The 20598-nt window shown below is 29.6% G+C and overlaps 1 protein-coding gene across 1 annotated transcript; it reads left to right on the top strand.

The window, feature by feature from the left end:
• The first annotated feature begins 63 nt into the window (after nucleotides 1-63).
• On the top strand, nucleotides 64-11381 carry LOC107438965 (zinc finger FYVE domain-containing protein 21). The gene is made up of 7 exons (XM_016051397.3): nucleotides 64-315; nucleotides 1839-1889; nucleotides 5356-5524; nucleotides 6055-6133; nucleotides 7315-7412; nucleotides 7486-7616; nucleotides 9877-11381. Exons 1-7 carry the CDS (start codon nucleotides 184-186, stop codon nucleotides 9904-9906), a joined length of 690 nt encoding a protein of 229 aa, XP_015906883.1. The 5' UTR covers nucleotides 64-183; the 3' UTR covers nucleotides 9907-11381.
• Nucleotides 11382-20598: the final 9217 nt, after the last annotated feature.

Here is a 20598-nt window from a genome sequence, read left to right as displayed (position 1 = left end):
TTTCTGTCAAAATGATTTTTCCACATCCTGTATGTTTTAATCGAAACCGCTATTTCCTATGTTTATTTACAAATCTGAGCAGTGGGTGTGTTTTTGTTGATTTCTGTGTGTATGTTTTGACGTTTCAGTAATTTTTGTTAAGTTTTTTTTATTATTTTATTTGCTAGCATATGGTGAAATAAAATGTCTTACCAAAGTCTGGATAATCGTAAAAGACTTGTTAGAAGTCGAAGTGGTTTACGTGTTGTTAGTATTGAAAATGAGCGATCTAGTCCGTTCGAAATTGGAGAACCTTTTTGGGTTCCTGACTCAGAAGTAATAATCTTTTTACAATTTCAGTGTATCAATATATAGTTATGTAGTTCAGATCATGTTCACTTTCTTCAATGCTTTATTTCTTTTTTATCTCCTAATGTACATTGATTTTTTCATTGTGCGCTGTACATAACTTTTTTACCGAATAAGGTGCTTTCGATCGAGGTAAAAATCGTCAAATAACTGTTAATTTAAGCCCAGCTCTTACAGGAAAAAACAGATTATTCTGTAAAAAAATTGAGTAAAGAAAATAAAATACAGAACAAAACATCTATCCATAAAGCGAGTAGGGAATTCAAATGAACCTACACGTACAGGAATCTTTTAAGAATAATCTAAAATATTTTTGTAATAAGATTGCCAGCAGAAGTTTATTAATAATAATAACAATTAACTCAATGATTTTATATAGAACTTTACATTAGTTGGGTATTATTACTTAAGACAACCTAACATAATAGCCAATATCGAGTTTAGAGATACCGTGTTTGTGGTGCCACGTAAGAAAAATATATCTAAATTGATTATGATCATACATATATTGCGTAATACATATAATGATAAAGAAATAAAGGGATAATGCTTCAATAAATTATAAGAAATATTCTTTTTTTCCTCTTGTACTATGATAGTTATTTTATGCTAGCTTATCTCAGCGATAAAACAGAAATTTTATACCTGAAGTAGTTTTAAAATTTTGTATTATGTCAGATGTGCCAAATTCAGGGGGAATTGTGCTCTGGAAACCGAAAGTTTCCCGAAATTTAAAGTCCAGAAGTTTCAACAAATCATCAATCACATTTATATATAAAAATTCTTGTATATTTTATTTAAAAATATTAGAACTAAAATTTATACTTGGCATCTCTTTCATTTGTAAATATTTTATACATATCTTGTGGCATGAAAATAGCTTAAAATAGTGTTATCAGAGCTTTTGATATTAGCATAAATATCTAACATTTAATCACTCAGTAACCATTTTGTGTCATTTTTTTGTATTAGAAAATGTAACACCACTTTTAAAAAAATACTAGTATTACCGTTGGTTTTGTTACTAATATTTTTAGCTACTAGTCGAAACCATGCTACTAATCGAAATCATGACCTATCAATCTAACTTTTTAAAATAAAACAATATGTAACTGAATTTCGACATAAACTAGGTGTTTCCTATTCCCTTACTTCATTGATTCCTATAAGAACTTAGTAATTATTTTTAGAAAGATCTTTTATTACATTGGTGTACCCTTAATGGGTACACCTATTCAACTTCGATTGAGTTGAGTTTTACATTTGAAGCTTCACTTCAAATGTAAAAATTAAATTTTCATGCTGTGAAAACCCTAACAATGTTTTTGAAGGTGATTATTGTGTTTCATCTGTATGGAAACTTACTTTAACTAGGAGTTTATGAAATTTACTTTATATGAAAATTCTAGATATCCTCTTTTAGTGAATATTATACCTGTACACTGCATCTGTAATTTACTTCTTTAATATATTATTTTGTATCTTTTTAGTCACCATCATGTGGAAAGTGTCATGTCAAATTTGATTTCTTAAACCGTAGAGTAAGATATGTTTTGTAATTTTTCTTTATTTCCTGCATTATGTTATATTTTGTGTGATATTGTAGCAACCAACTGCTAAAAATTTGTGTTACAAATTTACTAAATTATACATAGCGTCCACACACAACCATTTTATTTTATTTTCATCTTTTAAATATTTCTTCATTTATTTTTTTACCTAAAGTTAAAACTCTATGCACTTGTGATACTTTTCAGACAAATTCAGAAGCTATCCAATTACAGATATGATTAAAAGTAGCAAGTTCTTACCTTATGATGCTAAATTTTTTTAATGTTTGCTCAGAAATTCGAAGTTTTTATTTATTTATTTTTTTGTAAGTTAAGTTTGAGCTACTTTAGTTTTACTCAGTTAATTACTATCCCGAATCTATATAAGTTATTTAACTTAAAGATTTAATCGGAAATGTTAATGTTTATTAAGTTAATGAAAACTAAGATTTCCTTTAGATTCTAGGACGCCCAAATAAAATTCCAATGCGGGCTTTTTTGAGCGCTCTTTCTTCCTTTTTCGGGTTTTATAAAAAAATATATATAGTTCTTCCCTCGGTTTTATAAAGTTCTCTATTTTTCTTGAGTTTTATTTTAAAAAAATTAATTTTGTTTTCTCGATGTTTTTGTTGTTGTTGATAACAAGCTTTTTATGATAGTGTATCATTTGACAACACTAATACCATTAAAAAAAAAATTTGAAATCTTTAATGGTCAATGAAAGAGTACTTAACAATTTTAAAACTGTTTCATAAGTTCAATACTATAAAATTATATGGTTTTAATTATGATAGTAATTTTTTGTGGTGAAATTAAATTTCCTTGAAAGCGGCATTTAAAATCCCAAATGGTAGACATTTATTAAAAACGTGTTTCGCTGTCACAATGGCACTGTAAGATCAAAGAGAGGAATCATAAAAACAGAGATGATTTATTCCAACATCATACTAAAAGATATAAATATTCAGTTGAAATATAATAGGAAAAAAGATTACAAAATTAATGATTACCAAATGTTAGACATATAGATATTAATTATAGAGTTTTTGTTTTTGATGACGTAGAAACTCTCCCAAAATGCCAGGTCAACACATAAAATGATATGTCTGAATACTAATATGAGGTAAAGAAAAATCAAACTTATGGTTACCTGTTCAGCAACCTTTTGCAATGTATGAATGGTGGAGTTCATACATTGCTTTTGGTCTATGTTTGAGTGTTTGCTTAATTCGTTCCACGTATGACAGTCCACATTAGCATGGAACTTTGCATATTTCTCAGTTGTTAAGGTATTCAAGAGGTTTGATAAGGTGATTTTTTGGCTCGGAGAAAGATAATTTGCGTTTTGAGAGAATTTTAGGTACCTGAAAGCTAATTTTTGAAAAAAGAAAAAAAGAACTGCAGTTCAGTCAATTTGCTTGTTTTCACATATTCATGAAATTCTTGGCAATAAAAAGGAAGGAAAGAAAGCAAATGTAATATTCTAATTTCACCCAATTACTTCCCTTGAACACTCTATATGAAATTTAAAATTTTTGAACCTCGTGAGATAACAATTTTGTCAAGAATGGCATGTAGATCTACTACAATTATATTACAGTTTTCTAAAGTTTGAAATAAATGCATAAAAAGAATTTTTTAGTCATCATCTTTTTCTCAGCATCCAAAATTTTATTCTGTTTTTTTTATAGCTTTTTATAAACAAAAAAGGATCAGTTTCGTAATTTTCATCCTTGCATAGAAAAAAAAATGGGAAATAGAAAAATTCCAAAATTTAGTGCAAAATATCAAATTATCAAGGAACCAAATTACCAAACACTTAAACACCAATTAAGTATTTTATACAAAACAAATGAAGAATTTTTCTTCTAGTTATGGAATTTGAACAAAAAAAAATTACTGAAAATCAGAAAATGGAGGCCTACATAATAAACGTAACAAATGATAACCTTATAAAGATAGACTTATAGTTTGGGCAGTTCCAAAGAGCATTGCACATCGACCTCAGGTCTATTGTACCCAAACCCTAAATCATGATTATGTTATAAAAATAACAATAGTTGATATTTTTTTTATTTAAAAAGAGTTTTTAAAGATTTACTTTGAAAACAAGAACGAAAAGAAACAGGAAGGAAAAAAAAGCTGGGGTATTCTTAAATTTAAAAAAAAGAAGATTGAGAGTCATTAATTGAATAAAATGGAAGAGCTATTACACAGAAGAACATAATTTTATGATTATTATGCATTTTATGATAATGGTTTGAAATTTTCCTATGACACATCATATGAAATATAGAAACAGGGTTTTTCTTTTAAGATACAGTAGGAAACCGATTATCCGGAACAGTCGGGACCATCGCTATTCCGGATAACTGATTTTTCCGGTTTTCTGAATCGCTACGAAAAACCGTTTTTTTTTTTTATTGTTAAACCCAACTAAATAAAAAATATTTGGAAATAATCTAAAACAGAAGAAAAAAAGATGAAGTAATACACTAATGATTATTTCCAAAATGATGGTAAGGTAAACATCTTTTAAAAATGAAAGAAAAATCGTAAAATCTTATGAGGAAATTTTTTTTTTTTTTTTTTTCCGGTTTTTTGGTATTCCGGTTTTCTGATTTCCGGATAATGGGTTCTGTACTGTATAATATTTTAAAAAGAGAAAACAATGGTTTTTTGAGATATAAAAAATTTAATAAAATTCTTATTTTCAAATGTCCCCCTCCCCCAATTATCATTGGGAATGCTTTATCCTTAGCCGCCTCCCTGGTTATCCAAAGTTAACTCGGGTATGTATATATTGCAAATATTTATTATCCCGAGTAAACTCGGGCATAGCAGAATTCATCAATACATTTTGTTTTATCACGTTTTTATTCAGCCCGAAGCAACACAAATAATAATAATAATCTGCTGTGATTGGAAGTTTGCCAATATTTATTTGGAAGTTTTGCTATTTGCAGGACTGCAGACATGTTTTGTACAATTGTATATACGATGGTTGATGATTTTACATAGTAAAAAAGAGTTAAAAAAAAAATGGCGTTTGCGAGCAAAAGTGAAAGTAATGCAGATGTTTTTTCAGATTATAAAGATGTGAACCTATACAAAAGACTAATATTCAACTTTTTTCGTTTTTGCTCGAGATAATTAAGGATAATAAACTGATGATAAATTAAATATTTTTTTACTCATAAAGAAATTAAAATTTCAACTTAGTACTTGTGTATTATGTTTTGTTTTAGTTCCTAATATTTATTAATAAAATAAAAATATATGTTGATTTTTTGCACTTTTTAAAAAAAAAAAAAAAATTGGTAAGTGCAGCGGCGGATAAACGGAACAGTTATGGAACATTAAATAAATAAATAAGGAATTAAAATAATTTTCATGACTAGATAAGTAGCTGTAAACTGAAATCCTATAAAAATGAAAGAAGGTATTATATTTTTAGCACCATTGTAGGCGTTGTGGAAATGTTTACTGCAAGAACTGCTGTGAAACTAAGCTTCCCCTTCAAAGAATGTGTTTTGTAGATCCTGTCAGAATATGTGATCAGTGTATTGAAGTGACAAAAAAAGAAAACGAATTTTATGATAAGCATTTGAAAGTTTTATTAAGTGGTAAGTTTTTTTAAAGTATATTTCTCATTGGCTTATTTAATGCATCAACAGGCAAGATCTAATCACTACAAAGACCATTTGAAAATGAGGGACATCAATTTAAGAGACAATTAAAACGATAAAAATTCACGAATTTATTAAAAATTAATTGTTACTAAGAGAAAAAATATCTTATATCTCAAAAAAAAAAAATCTAAATTTCTCAAATAATCTTGTGCTTGCTCTTCTAATACTTATAAATTCACTATTAGTTTTTTATTGTTGATTCTTGTTAAATTGGAGGAGGATAAATTTATGTAGAATACTAATATGGATGCTATAGATGCATAGAAATATTAAAAAGTAGTGAAAACATAAAACTTGTGCCCCTCCAGAATTTTTTTTCATGCATTACTTAAAAAAATAAAGTAGAGTTTAAAGGGGTGTCGATATCTAACATGAAATATTATTTAAGATGAAAAATGGGTCATAAAAACAAGGATTATCATGAATTAGATGTAAATATATAAATACTCAGTATTCTTTTCCAGGTTCACATTTTAACTTAGATGAAGAGACTGGCTCTGGAACTCTTATTCCAATTCAGTGCTGTTTATCAAAGGATCACCAGTAATGTTCATTTATCAATATTAATGTTTGTTTCACTAATTGTTTCTACTATTATGTAAAAACCAAATTGCTGTTCAAGGTGTTGTACTGTTTATAACTATGTATCCTATCTAACATGAAATTCAAACATACATGGTGAGAAATGTTGGCGAACAGGTGTGAAGGATAAAATAAGAACAAGTAGACACAAAACCATAAATAAACATATGATTCTCAATTTTCATCAATCCCTTGTTAAAAATGCATTATAATGAATTTTTCTAAAGCATTATAATGAAATTAAATTAATTTCCTTCCTTTATGGGAAAAGGAGGGCCAGATAGCCTGGTTGGTAGGGCACTGGGTGAATGGTAAGTAGTAAATGGTAACTGATGCACATTAAATCAGACAAGTCTCAAAATCCCCCATGTTCCTACTACAAATCATACCTTTGGGGGTACTGATCTAGGAGTTTCCTTGTCTTCTGGATTGGTTCAAAATTACAAGGTAGTAATGAACACAAAATCGGGCCGGCTGTTTAACGACGGTTATGAAATATAAAATTAAAATACATGTTAAAAGGGATGCAGGAAAACATGACTAATTTGTTTTATGTTCAGATTTATTTTTGTCCTTGTCCATTTAACGAATAAAAAAAAAAAACGGAACCACCTTGAATAACTTTTGATCTAACGACCGAATCTTCACGTTCTATGACTAAATCTCTATGGAGATGGTGACCTCAAATATGCTAATTAATTGGTGCAAAGACAATATTTTAAGTTACAAAATTAAGCACAAAAACGTACTTTCTTTGTATAAGCATGCATTTTCTTTGATGGATTTGGATTTCTGATCAACAAAGTATAGGGGTTAATCCCACTCTGGGCTGACCCCTATACTTTGTCAATAATTGGTCAGGAGGGTGGTCCAAAGCCTGGACCCTTCAATGTTACTTTTACTTTTTGTATATCTCTATATCTGAAGAAGGTTTTGTTCCCATAATGTTAATTTTACTTTTTATGTTAATTTTTACTCAATTGTGTGCAAAAAATTGTGATCTTTGCACAATTGTTTGACAAAGATTAAGAATTTTTACATGGTGATAAATTTTGAGATATCTAAATTTGACTATACATTAATATGACTTTTTAAATAAAATTTTTTACTCTTCTTTATTACCATCGCACCTTCCATCTTAGGGCATTGATGCTTGATGGAGGAAACTTGTGGCAACATAACCCAGTGTATCTTACGGATATTGTATCTGTTCGAGTTCTGGGAACAGCAGGAAATTCAGGTAAATATTATTAATATTTCCAAGATTTAATTTCATTATGCAAATGATTTTGTAATTTATGTTTCTCGTTCAGGTTTATCAAATATTGTCGGCGCTGTTATTAGGTTTTTTGATTTTATGAAAGTGGAAAAAGAACTACGAATATGCTTAACCGATGTGCCGAATCGAAAACAATCAGTTGCCTGGATTCATGCTCTACAAAAGGTATGAGTTTGTGATTTTAAAATGAAGTTTGTAATTATTAATTTTAAAAATTTCTTTTTTTTTTGTTAAGTATGTAAGTGGAATAGTTTGAAGTATTAATTTTTATATATATATTTATGTTTGAATGTAAGAAAATTGAGCAACATTAATTTGTTGTTTAAATTTTTTTATCCTCTTAATCATTTTGAATAATATTTTTATTCAAACATATTAAGATTTCTAGATTTCAAAATTTTTGTTTTTAAATTTTAAAGTGCCCGACTACTCCTTAAATATTGAATAAAAATTAATTTATCATTTAAGTAATCATTAAATATCCCACGCATCTTTCTAAATACTATTTGTTAATTATTAAATAGTTATCAAGAATGTTTAGATTTTTGCTGAATCCCTCATTATGAATTGAAATATTTTTGGCCTCCAATAATTATCACTTTAAGACAGTTATTGCAAAGATAAAAAAATAGTTGAAGTATTTTTTAAATATTCCACTAGAATGTCTAGTCTAGAAGTGATAAATTTTTCATAAGAAGCTAGATTATTTACATTTTACGCACAATACCATCATTCATCCACTCGATACCAAAAATTGTCAGTGTACTTTAAGTCAGAAAAAAAAGTTTAAATGTAAATATAAAATCATGTTAAACTCCGTAAAATAGATCTTAATTCATGACGTCAGGTTGTTGCTTTAACTCAATTGTGTTAAGAATTATACCATTTTAGCTGAAACAATACAAAACTTATCCTTATTAAGTGGTTTATGTCAAGGCTGGATTACTTTTCCAAGAAGCACAATTCAATTAAAATAAATTTTCGCCTGTAAATTTGTAAATTAACTAATATGGATAAATAGAGAGAGTATGTAATATATTTTTCTAATAATAATTCTTAGCATCTGTCAATTTTTCTGGTAATTTTGCATTCTGTTTTAAAATTTTTTATGCCTTATTTTCATTTTAAGGAAACCATAAATTATGTATTGAAATACAGTAGAGCGCCGATTATCCGCAACCCTTATTATCCGAACGTCCAATTATCCGAACCATGTCCGAATTAGTTTTTTTTTTTTAAAGTTTACAATACTTTTTTACTTATCGACAATTTTTCTAAATTTAGAAGAATAAAGAATATCCACTGCATCTGAAGACCATATTTAATTTACAACCTTTTTTAGCAGTTTTCTTATAGTAGCCAATACATACATGTATTGTTATACAGTTAAACCTACATACCCCTTTAGCCCTCTTCAACTGAAAATTATCTTCCAAGAATGCGAGCTTCAATTTGACAGTCTACAATGGTTGAAATTAGGAAGGAGTTTATGAATATGCTGAAGTTCTACTATTGGGGGATGGGTACTTGTCACTTATGGTTAATGATTACACTGCTTGGAATCTGAAATCTTGGAATAAAAGTCTTAACAAAAAAATAAACGAAACTGAAGTTTTAGAACTAGTAGATCTTCCCGATGAAAAGATGCCAGGTTATACAGCAGAAGAAATAGAACACTGGTGTCGATACACTGAAAATGACCCAGGATTTCAAATTTTAAGTTGTTGCTGAAATTTCGAATGAAAATCGGAACTCCACAAACGAAGAGAAAGAAGTAGGTGATCAAATTCAAGTTAAAACGTCAAAATGATGTTGATCCAGTTCAGTTGATTTATTTAAAAAGAATAAGGGATATATGGCTGCTCAAAAAAGAGCATCTTCTTTGAAACAAAAGTCTTTGCTGGATTTCTTTTGCAATGGAACATTAAGAAAAATGTGGTAAAATCAGTAATTTATAAAAAAAATTATAAAAAGCTGAAATATGATGAATATAATTCAAAATGAAAAAAAAAGTTTAAAAAATAAATGAAAAAATATGTAAAAATTGAAAAAAAAATTTTAAACATGCCAGAGCTATTTTAAATAGTACTACCAGTCCTAAGCCTAGAAAAAGTGACAAGGGAAGTTAGTGCATAAATAATAATCATTTAAACTAGATTTTAAACAACTTTCCAATTATCCGAACTTTTCATTATCCGAACCACGTTCGGTCCCGAGCAGTTCGGATAATCGGCGCTCTACTGTAATGTGTCCAAATACTAAGAATATGATAATTTTTTTAACACAAGTAATAATTAATAAATCATTGATTTTCGGAGAAAGAAAAGGTTGTGCATAACAATGTAATTTGTATTTCTTCCTACCATCAAACTAATAAAATATTTGTTTCAATTTCTTTAACACAATTTTTGTACATAAATTTTAGGCTTTGAAATTTGTGACTCCTGGAGCTTGATCATTTTTGCACCTGCTTCATTTTTTCGATTTATGAATAAATTGTTGCTATGATAATTTTTTTTAATGTGATTTAGGGGTTTTTCTTTAGAATTTTATTGTAATTTTTCTCTCTCACGTGTTAAGCATGCAAATTTTATATTTTATTTTATACTGAGTTTCAATTATGTATGTGTATGGTAACCCAGCTGCAAATCCTGTTAAATGCTATTTTGATAAAATGATTAAGAGTTTTACAAAACATATTTACTAGGAGTTACTTTTTTTTTATAAAAGAAAAAAGCAATATATTATGCTAATAAAAATTGAATTGAGAGCTTATTCATATTGAAGCTGAAAAAAACTTGTTGATTTATGAAACTATTTTTTTTCTCCATTAGTGCTGGAAGCAGGATTTGCAACTGGACTTAAAGTAAAATGAAATATTTTTCTAGATTTTATAGAATTAAATTTCATATCAATTTTAATCGTTATAAACATAAAATTCACTGTAGCTATGCATGGAAATGATCCTGAAATCGTATTATACTATACAGATAATGCATACAGGGTGTCTAAAAATGATCTGTTATGTTAAAAGCAGCCAGGAAAAATCTGAAATTTGATGTGAGAAATATTTTTAAACAAGGCTATCACTGATAGTAATCTCAATAATTCACAACGTAGCGTTAAGGCGTCTCTCACGTCTTAACTATCAAGTTTAATGGCGTTTTGAAAGTATTGAACAGGCCATTTTTATTTTTTCGATCTGACATTTTCTTTTCAATACTGATACTATGATACTGCTCAATTTTTTCATTCTGCAATTTTCATCTGGAAGACAAAATGTAACAACCTGTGAGTAAAAATTGGAAAATCCAAATCTGTAATAAAATAAATGAAAAAGTTTCTCCTTTAAGATTCTGAAGTTGCCCACCACCTGAAAGATGAGGCTGGGGTTAAATTCGCTATCATTTAATGCATTTTTTGAAAATATTCCACTTGTGCATCTTATAGATATTTCTGAAGATATTTTATTGTTTCCATACTTTTTGGACACCCTGCATCTGATGCATAATACAGTGACCGTTGTATTAAATTATCTTCAAACTCTTCTTATTTGACAAATTTTTTAAGCTAGAGTCGTTATAGTGTACAGGTTTATAATTATTGAGCTATAAGAAGTGATGAACAAAACTTTAGGTAACTATTGAGTTAAAATATTTTAAAAGTAAATACAGATATTCAGTTTTGTTTACGTCAGGTTTTATATGCCATTTTGGTTAGATACAGCGCTGGTAAATTACAAAATTCTGTTTTAACTCACTAAATTGTTGAGATGTCAATGCTTTTGGTATGCACTCAGAGAAGTTGTATTTAAACATTTTCGCCAAAAAATAAATAGTAATAAAATTGCACTTGTTAAAAAATAAAAATCCCTATATGTTCTGAAATTAGCAGCCAAATTTTTACTGAATAAAATTTACTAAGAGCTTATTTCTTTTTACTAAACAATCATCACTTTAGCAGTCTTTTATATTTTAAAACTGTTCCTGAAAAAATCGCATTACATATATGATCAGGATTATGAGACATTTGTAAAGTGATAAATTGTCTCAGAATCACTGAGCAGGGTTGCCACTCCACAGGGAAAACGTGGAAAATACAGGGAATTTAAAAATCACCTAAAATAACAGGGAAAATTCAGGGAATTTTGATTTTTTTTTCTTTACAAACTGGGAAAATACAGGCAATTTTGTTTCTTATTTTTGTCTTTTAAAAAAATAGTGACTACTCAAAGCTTAATCTATGGGATATTTAACCATGATATTTCAGCTATTCTAAGCCATTTCATTTACCATAACATTATTTAAGTATGTTCAGCTATTTTTCCAGCAATTAAGGCTAACAAATATAGTTAGCCCAATATAGCTCACACAAGAGCACAGTAATTGTCGCTTCCTCTTAATATATTGTGTATAATATGTACAGGGAAAACACAGGGAATTTTTTTTCTTTCCAGATTTGAGTGGCAACCCTAAGAGAATATAAACCTGCAGGATAACTTCACAATCATATTTTGCAGAACTATTTCTGGAAAATAATTTTTCTATTGTTTCCCCCCCCCCTTAAATAAAGGTTATGAGGGAGACCGTGAAGTAATGAGCAAGAATTTCCATAAATAGTGCCTTTTCTGCATTGTTTTCTAATTTTCAGTTAAGTTTAATAATTTATATATATTGAATATTTAAATAATTAATAGTATTAAAATACAGCATTAAAGCACCAGTGTCTTTTTCTGCATTAAGTGAAAAATCTTCCAAACACGGCTTCCTTCGAAACAATAATTTTTCAAATTAGCAGTTATTTCGAATTAAGAAAAACAATTACTCGTCATAGAAATTTCCTTAATTTACAAAATCAATTATTGATAATTTTTTTAATATTAATGAAAAAAAAATTATTACTTTTTGTTTAAATTTTATGTTTTAATCACAAATATAATTTCAGTAATCTAACAGATTTTTTTAGTAACTATAAGACGATTTTTTATAATTAAAAATATGAAAATACTTTTTTCCTTTAATAAGAGCATATATATAAAATAATGCCCTATCTGCATCAAAGGTTAAAGTTCAAAGCTATTCTAATACTAACTCATTTCAAGGTTAGAAATGTGTCTCATATTTCACGCTGGCTGAATACCTGCTCCTCTTAGGGGAGATAAAGTAGTTAATCAATAAATCTTTATTGATTAGCACTACAAAATCATGCTCAAAACTTACGCAATTCAGAAAAATGTAAACAATTCCAATTTTTCATTTATTATTTCTTACACTTCCTCATTATCATATTAAGTGGCACCACCTATTTAGAAGTTCATACCTTCAAAATAAAGAAGTTTCCTTCAAAATTACTTTATTCAATATCATTTGGCATGATTCTGTTGCTTGTGACTAACTCATGATAATCAAAATTTACCGCAAACAAGTTTTTACAGTTTCCTAAAGTGAATAAATATCTTTTGTCCTTTAGTTTTGATTTTTTGTGCATGACTTTTTCTTATTTCAATTACTGTGGATTTTGAATTATTTATTTTTGTAGAATCATCTTTCAAAAGCATAATTATAAACAAAATAAACCGTGGTTCCAAATAATTTTAGAAATATTATTTCAGTGACTTAGCCAGAGTTGGCGTGATTTAAATAACTTGATTTTTAAAAAAAAAAATTTTTTTTGATTTAAGTCCCCCCAAGAAAATTTATTTATAATTTTACAATATACTTGTAAGAGTATGTTTATAATTTATTGTTATTTATATTTTATTATTAATAAATCACATGTAATAAATTATAAATATACCCATGAGAGTATGTTTATTATATGTTATGTGTGATTTTTAAAAAAAAATTGAATTCTCTTAATATTGAAGGTTTAATCTAGAGACATAATGACATCCATGTAAATTATTACCTTATGTTCAAAGTAGGGAAAATAAAAACTAAGTGTAGATTAAAGTAATGTGTTACTTTTAAATGTAATTTTTTTTTTTGATGTACCTAAAATATTTTGTTGTAATAAAACATTCAAATATATATTATGATGAATTCGCTTTAACATACAGATAAATCTCAAAATGATAAAGTGTTTCTTTCTTTTTTTTTTTTTTTTTTTTTTTTTTTTTTTTTTTTTTTTTTTTTTTTTTNTCCGTGTTATGTTAACAAATTTGCTGATTTTTTGCATCATTCAAATTTAATAATTAAAAATATTTAGAACAGGTTTGACAAGATTTCACACAGTATTACACAAGGTAAAAGGAGTTTTCTCGTTCAAAACACTTCCGTCTAAAACTAAATTACAAAATATCAATTAACCAATACTAAGATATTTCTGTTTAAAGATTTAAAATGACTCCAGGTATAGAGCGTTCGCCTATAAATATGATTCTTACTTTATATTATATCGTGTAAAGTTAACTTTTCTGACCTTATGGACTATAATTGTAAATTTTAGTGTTACTAAATAAAATAAAAAATGATGGCGTCTACTTTACACAAAGTTCTTTGTTCTGAGCCGTGGGGGTTTAGGAGTTAGAGGGTTCGCCTTCCAATTAGGGGAACCGGGTTCGAATCCAGTAATGGCTGGTAGATACGAATTCCGCATCCGGCTTGCACCAACCACAGTGCTGATGTAAAATATCCTCAGTGGTAGACGGATCATGGATTAGATTCCCTTTACCGTCAGGCTAACCATGGGAGGTTCTCGTGGTTTTCCTCTCCATGTGACGCAAATGCGGGTTAGTTCCAACAAAAAGGCAAATTTCTCCCAATACTTGACCCTTGTCTTCTGCAATGGGTTCAAAATTACAAGGTCAAATAGTTGAACATAAGAAGACGTAAACCCAAAAAATTCGGTCGGCTGTTCAAAGACGGTTATAAAATGAAATATACAGTTCCGAAATTTCCACTTGTCAGCTTGACGTTGGCGACTGAATATTTAGAAACGGTGAGTAAATTCCGCATTTTATGTACCAAACTACCATATTTTCTCCGGAAATGAGAGTTTGCTTTTACCGTTTTGAAGTCAGAGACACTTGATGAGTCTCTAAAAGTGAATCCTCCCTCAATAGCAGGGCTATATTTGACAAATGAGATTTTAGGGGCTGAAAAGCAAAATTTATTAATAAATCTCTTATGTTTTTCTTATTATCATTTGGCAACAAATATGATTCATTTTTTTCAGTATCTGAATAATTGTGTGGTTTTGGTATCTAAAAAAATTATTCTTACTACATCTGTTAAAATTTTTTAAATTTTACATGGCGTGTGAAAATTTTAGTCCGGTCTGGCTATTTCATGTCATATTTAGATACATACTTACTTAAAAGTGATAATCATAAAATTTTTTAAAATTATAGAATTTTTAAATTTTTTGAAGCTTTTAAACTAATAAATAGCTTTTTGGTGTTTAGAAAAGAAATAACCTTTGAAAAAAAGGGATGAAATTTTGGAATATCATTGGGGAGGGGGGGACGTCCTCCCATGCTATGCTTTCGCAAGAGAATAGAACGCACGCCCAACGAAATTTATTTGAAGTGGCGGCAGGACTTTTTTGCAATACAGAAAGATAAGTCCATCGCTCAGTTGATTCTGTATAAAAAAAAGTCATACAGAAGAAAACTTCATGTGTCTGCAGGTATTTTTAATAGAACCAAATCAAAACTTTACTTTTGAAACATAATCTGGCTTTCCTTCCTGAGCTTTTGTTCTCTCCCCCCTTTCTTTAAACTGGCTCTCATAAGGCAGTTTGCAAATGGTTCTTTTTTTTTTCATTACATTCTGACATATTCTTATCTATTTAAAATAAATAAAGCTGTTCCCAAACCCATTTTTTTTCAATAAGAAACTATAGTTGATTAAAGTTGGGTACCTCTAAGNTGTGGTGTATTGTGCAAACTATAACTATATATCTTTAAAACTCTCTTCTAAGATCAAAATTAAAAGTTCTATCAACTAGGTTATAAATTCATTGATTTCAGCGTAAAAAATACGTCGAAAATAATACCTGTATCTCCTGTATAGTAGTGTCAGAAGTCAAAGATTGCCAAAGTCGAAGTCAAGATTAAAGTCAAAGATTGCAATTACTACATTTAAATCCCTTGCAACTTAAAAACTATTAGAGATCTCTGATTATTGCTGCTTACGCCTGCCAAAATAATTTAATAACTGCTCTTAAGTTAGTTTGAAATTAAACAAATAATTTCATCACAATTTAAACATCTTAATTTTTAGATAGCTATTAGTGCTTCGACGCATAGTGCACCGAAAAGCAGAAACGAATTTTACAAACCAACTTTTTGCCCTTTCTTTAAACTGGCTCTCTTAAGGCAGTTTGCAAATGGTTTTTTTTTTTTTTCATTTCATTCTGACATATTCTTATCTATTTAAAATAAATAAAGCTGTTCCCAAACCCATTTTTTTTTCAATAAGAAACTATAGTTGATTAAAGTTGGGTACCTCTAAGACTCTCATTTTTTTTACAAAAATATCAACAGAAACTTAGGAAAAAATAGCGGTACTAGCTCAAGACATTTCACTATTTTTAGCCCTTTAAATATATTATTAAAAATTTATGAGATACTTTTTTAGTCTGATTTTTGTTCTCTTGTGCTTATGAAAATGCTTTGTGAAATTACAATTGGCGATCGAAATGGGCTACAAGTGGCATAGAGCAGAACTCTCTAACTATGGCAACACTTCGCATACTTTCACCACTAGCGTGTGGAGAGCCATAGGAGACGGAAATACGTTAGTTTCCGTCTTGTTTTTCAAATAAATTAAAATCTTATAAGTTAGGAAACTATATGGGACTAAAAACTACATTAAACATAGTTCTAAAAGAAAGTATCATGGAAATTTAAAAGAATATTTTTAACAATTAATACGAAAAATATTAAGAGAAGGAAAAATATCGTAATACATTCCTATACAACTGAAAAGAAGAGGAGGGGGATGGGAGAAGGACTAAAGGCACGGAACCGGTCTTCTCCCCAGATGGCGTTGCGATCGCCTATAAAAATTCCTTAGAAGTTAAAATCCAGCAAAATAAATAGTAAGTAAAAAATAAGTAAATAAATCTTTATGTTGTGTACTTGGCACTACTTTTTTGGCCCAAAAAGAATAATTTTTTTAAGCGCTACCTGTTTTTGACGTAATATGACGACCTGGTATTTTGTGCACCCAGTTTCTGACGTAAAATTACGCGATTTTGCACACCCGGTTTTTGATGACGTTCTTTCTATTTCCTCTCTTGTTTTTGTCTCATCATTTTGTTCTCTTCTGCTTACCTGCATGAGGGTATGAAAAAGCTTTAAAACAGGTTATCTTTCTCAGCATGTACGTGCTTCATATGTTCAGAATTGCAATATTTTTATCGTTCTAATGGAAAATTCCTTGAATGAAGGACATTGAAATTAATTGTACTAAAACAAAGAGTATTTTGTTACATGTTTTTTGTTTGGAAATGTTTTATATGAGGATTTTTTATACACTATTATTATATATTGTTTTTAATGTACATGATGAAATGTTAAAATAAAGCAATTTTTGAAAGAAAGAGATTTTTTTCTTTTCTTGTATTAGTTACCTAGTGTAATTTCTTCGAATTCGTGTATGAGCTGCTGCATAGCGAAAATGCAATACGGAAAATTATTAGTTATAGTTAACAAATAATTTTTTAACTTATGTTAACTCTCTGTCATCTGTAAAAAAAGAAATAGTTATCAACAATACATTAAATGAAGACTATTTTTTATAAAGATTTGTAGTCAACGTGTTTTTTTTTTTTTTTTTTTTAATGCTGAAATATCAGTTACATTAACGCTGTCGATAAATCCATTTCTTATATTAGCCTTAGAAAGTTTTAATTTTATAATTTTAATTAAATTATCAAGTGAGTGAGCAGGAAACTCTTAAACGTACATGTGTACAAGATCTTGAGTGAAAATTAAATTATTACCTTTGGTGAAAAGCAAACAGTTCATGTAAAGAAACAGGGTGAGCTTCATTTTTATATTAATTATGCTTATACATACACACAGGTTCAATAATAATTAACAGCTATATTTTAGTCTTAATGATGCTCGCAGAATGCAACAGAGGATCTCTTTCACTTTTGCTAACATTTACAAGGAATCTAAAAATAGAAGCGGCATAAATTTGTTTAACATTATTTTTATTAACGCTTTTATCGCAGTATATATATATATATATAAGTTCGAATTGTAGAGAAAACATTTCGTTTTCATAATTTCATTGTTTTTCTTAATTTTCTTCTTTTTTTTTTTTTTTATTTTTAGAGNTATATATATATATATTATGCACGCAATGGAACCTCAAGAAAAAACCACCTCTATGTAGCGCGCTCCTCTATTTTTACATTTTTAAGCGGTACGGAATTTTTTTCATAGACTTCGTGTTGAAAAAAACCTTTAGGACAGACCATCAAAGCTTCTCCCAGCGGCTGGAAAAATCTCCGCACCAAATGTGGTAAAGGTCAAATAAGGAAACACGAAAAAATATCGAAACAAAAAATAATATTAAAACAATTAAGTTGGTTAAAATGTATTTAAAATATTTGCGTGAGGTTCTTATTTAACGTTTTTTTTTTCTTTCTTTCTCTTTCGAAGCTCTGTCTCAAGTAAAAATAAGAAAACCCTCAGTTTAAGTGCCTTACACTTGAAGCAATGCGATGATTTTCAATTATATACACTGCTCAAAACAATTAAAGCGTATTGTAAGTCTTTTATAAAATAACGGTATAAGCAAACTTTTTTGTTGCATGAAATAGAAGAAAGTCGCAAATTTTGAGTTTTACGTCGAAGACGACGCTTTAGCAGCAGCGAATTTGATTTGGCTTTCAACTTAATTTAAGACAAAGCGGAAAAGAATGATCGACATTCAGTAAGCGCGTTGTTTCGATGAGTGCGATGTCTGACCAAAGTCATTTAACCGAATCAGAAGCTTGAAGAGTTGTTGGCTGGTTAGAGGGTGCCAAATATAAGCTATTGGAGTTTCACAAAGTGTGATTTCCAGGATCTGGAAGCTTTTTCTTTTTTAGAGATTGGAAATGCGGACCGAAGATCAAGACCGAAGATAGGCAAGCTCAATGAAGACCGCCATTTAACGCTAACGGATCGGAGACACCGAAATATGGAAGCTACTATTCCTCAACAACACCTTCACTCGGCTACTGGCATCTCAGTTTCGACACAAACTGACCGAAACCGCTTTCACGCTGTAGGTCTGTATGCTCGCCGACCAATGGTGTCTGTCATGTTAACAGCAAGGCAACGTCGCACCCGCAGAGAATGGACAACAGTTCACGTGGACTGGAGGAAAATTGAATGGCGCAATATTCTTTTCTTTGACGAGTCCTGTTTATCTGTTCATCTTGATAATAGGCCTATTTCCATCTGGAGGGAACGTGGCACTAGAAACATCCCTGCGTTCGTGCACGAAAGTGTAAAATTTTGCGGTGGGGGAGCGATTGTCTATGCTGGTATCTCTGTTAATGGGTGCACCGTTCTCTATATCATTCGAAATGGAGCTCTGACCATTCACCGATATAAAGATGAGATCCTGAGACCTATTGTAGTCCCTTCCGCTGTAGCAATTGGAGAAAACGTCGTGTTAATGGACGGCAATTGCAAGTCACATCGTGCTAACTTGCTGAATGATTTCCTTTTAGAGGAAGGAATCATACGAATGGATTGGCCAGCATGTTCTCCGGACATGAACCCAATCGAACATTTTAGGCATACGAATCACTGGACGCTTACGACCCCTTTAAATTCTCCAAGAACTGGAAAGAGCTCTTCTTGAGGAGTGGGGCAGAATATCCCAGCCCCTCATTAATAACCTCATTGACTCGATGCCTCAAAGGTGTTCAACGTTTCTGGCTATCCGGGGAAACCACACGCCTTTCTAAAAACGTTTTTCTTTTAAGGAAACACCTTTTTTTTATTTGTTTTTCCCATATGAACAATCCCCCCCCTTTCTAACCAAATGCTCAATAAAACGCATATTTTTATGCCAAACAAATGTCAATCTTTATCTCATATAACCTACTACGTCTGTCAATAAAGTATCAATCATTCAAACAATTCTTCAGATGCAAGATCAAGTCGCAACCTCAGCATCCTTTAATACATTTCAGCAGTGTATATCAATTTGCAGTGAAGAATTACCTGAGATTTGAACAGACAAAAGTTGTTTAACTTTTTTTAAAATTTCACGATTAGGCGAATTTGGCGACATTTTTACACCTAGATGAAAATTATCAAAATCACTACCTTGTTCTCAAATTTTAAAAATTTATATGAGCCCAGTTAATTGGGCTTTTAAATTTTAAAAAATAAGACCACAAACGCTTTTTATTTTCACAAAACTGTGGTTTTTCTCGACATCTACGTTTTGTGTCATTTTCAAAATAAGCATAGACAGCGTTGGCTTTAGATTGGCTAAACTTTGACCAAAAGTCATGAATAAGTAACGGTTGCAAATTCACAGCAGTTATAAATATAGCATATTATTCGCAAAAAAAGCATTAATTTACATGAGACGGATTTTTTTTGACGATCTCTGAAAAAGAGATAGTGCACTAAAGTTAGTTTAGAAAAAACTAAGCATCTCAAATAAACAAACCTCTTCTTTTTTTTCTCCTAACTAAATTTTATGATGTAAAATTAAATTAAACAAAAAACATTACTCTTTATTTAAAATACTTCTATCATACATAATTGGTAAATTAGATTTTTTCTTTAAATTATATCAGTAGGGATCATTTTTATTGGCGCTGAAGTTTGTTCATCAATCCGGTTTTCATGACGTCAGCACTGGTATTTCCTTACCAAGAAAATGTTACTGACCAAAAAAATCGTAAAATCATGTACCTTACCTTTGATAACATCAATGGAAGTAACCCTTACAAACGATCAACCTACATTAGCGACCATTTTACTGTAGAACAGAGCGTGGGCGCTCCCCAGAGGTTTCACTATATATATATATATATATATGCACCCGCAGCGCCGGTACTTTTTACCGTCATTATTTGATGAAATTTTTTACAGTATAGTATCAAAATTATTAGCTCCCTTTAATCAGTTTTTTTTTTTTGCACTAATTTATCTTCAATCTCCAAAGCGAATATA

Source organism: Parasteatoda tepidariorum, chromosome 3 (genome assembly GCF_043381705.1).
Source record: "Parasteatoda tepidariorum isolate YZ-2023 chromosome 3, CAS_Ptep_4.0, whole genome shotgun sequence".
Classification (NCBI taxonomy): Eukaryota; Metazoa; Arthropoda; class Arachnida; order Araneae; family Theridiidae; genus Parasteatoda; species Parasteatoda tepidariorum.
This window is presented reverse-complemented; position numbering and strand designations above follow the sequence as displayed.

Coding starts and splice junctions, on each gene's coding strand:
- LOC107438965 (XM_016051397.3), top strand. CDS start 184: ATGTCTTACCAAAGTCTGGATAATCGTAAAAGACTTGTTAGAAGTCGA. Junction 6,134..7,314: donor TGTTTATCAAAGGATCACCA/GTAATGTTCATT, acceptor CTTCCATCTTAG/GGCATTGATGCTTGATGGAG. Junction 7,617..9,876: donor GGATTCATGCTCTACAAAAG/GTATGAGTTTGT, acceptor CATAAATTTTAG/GCTTTGAAATTTGTGACTCC.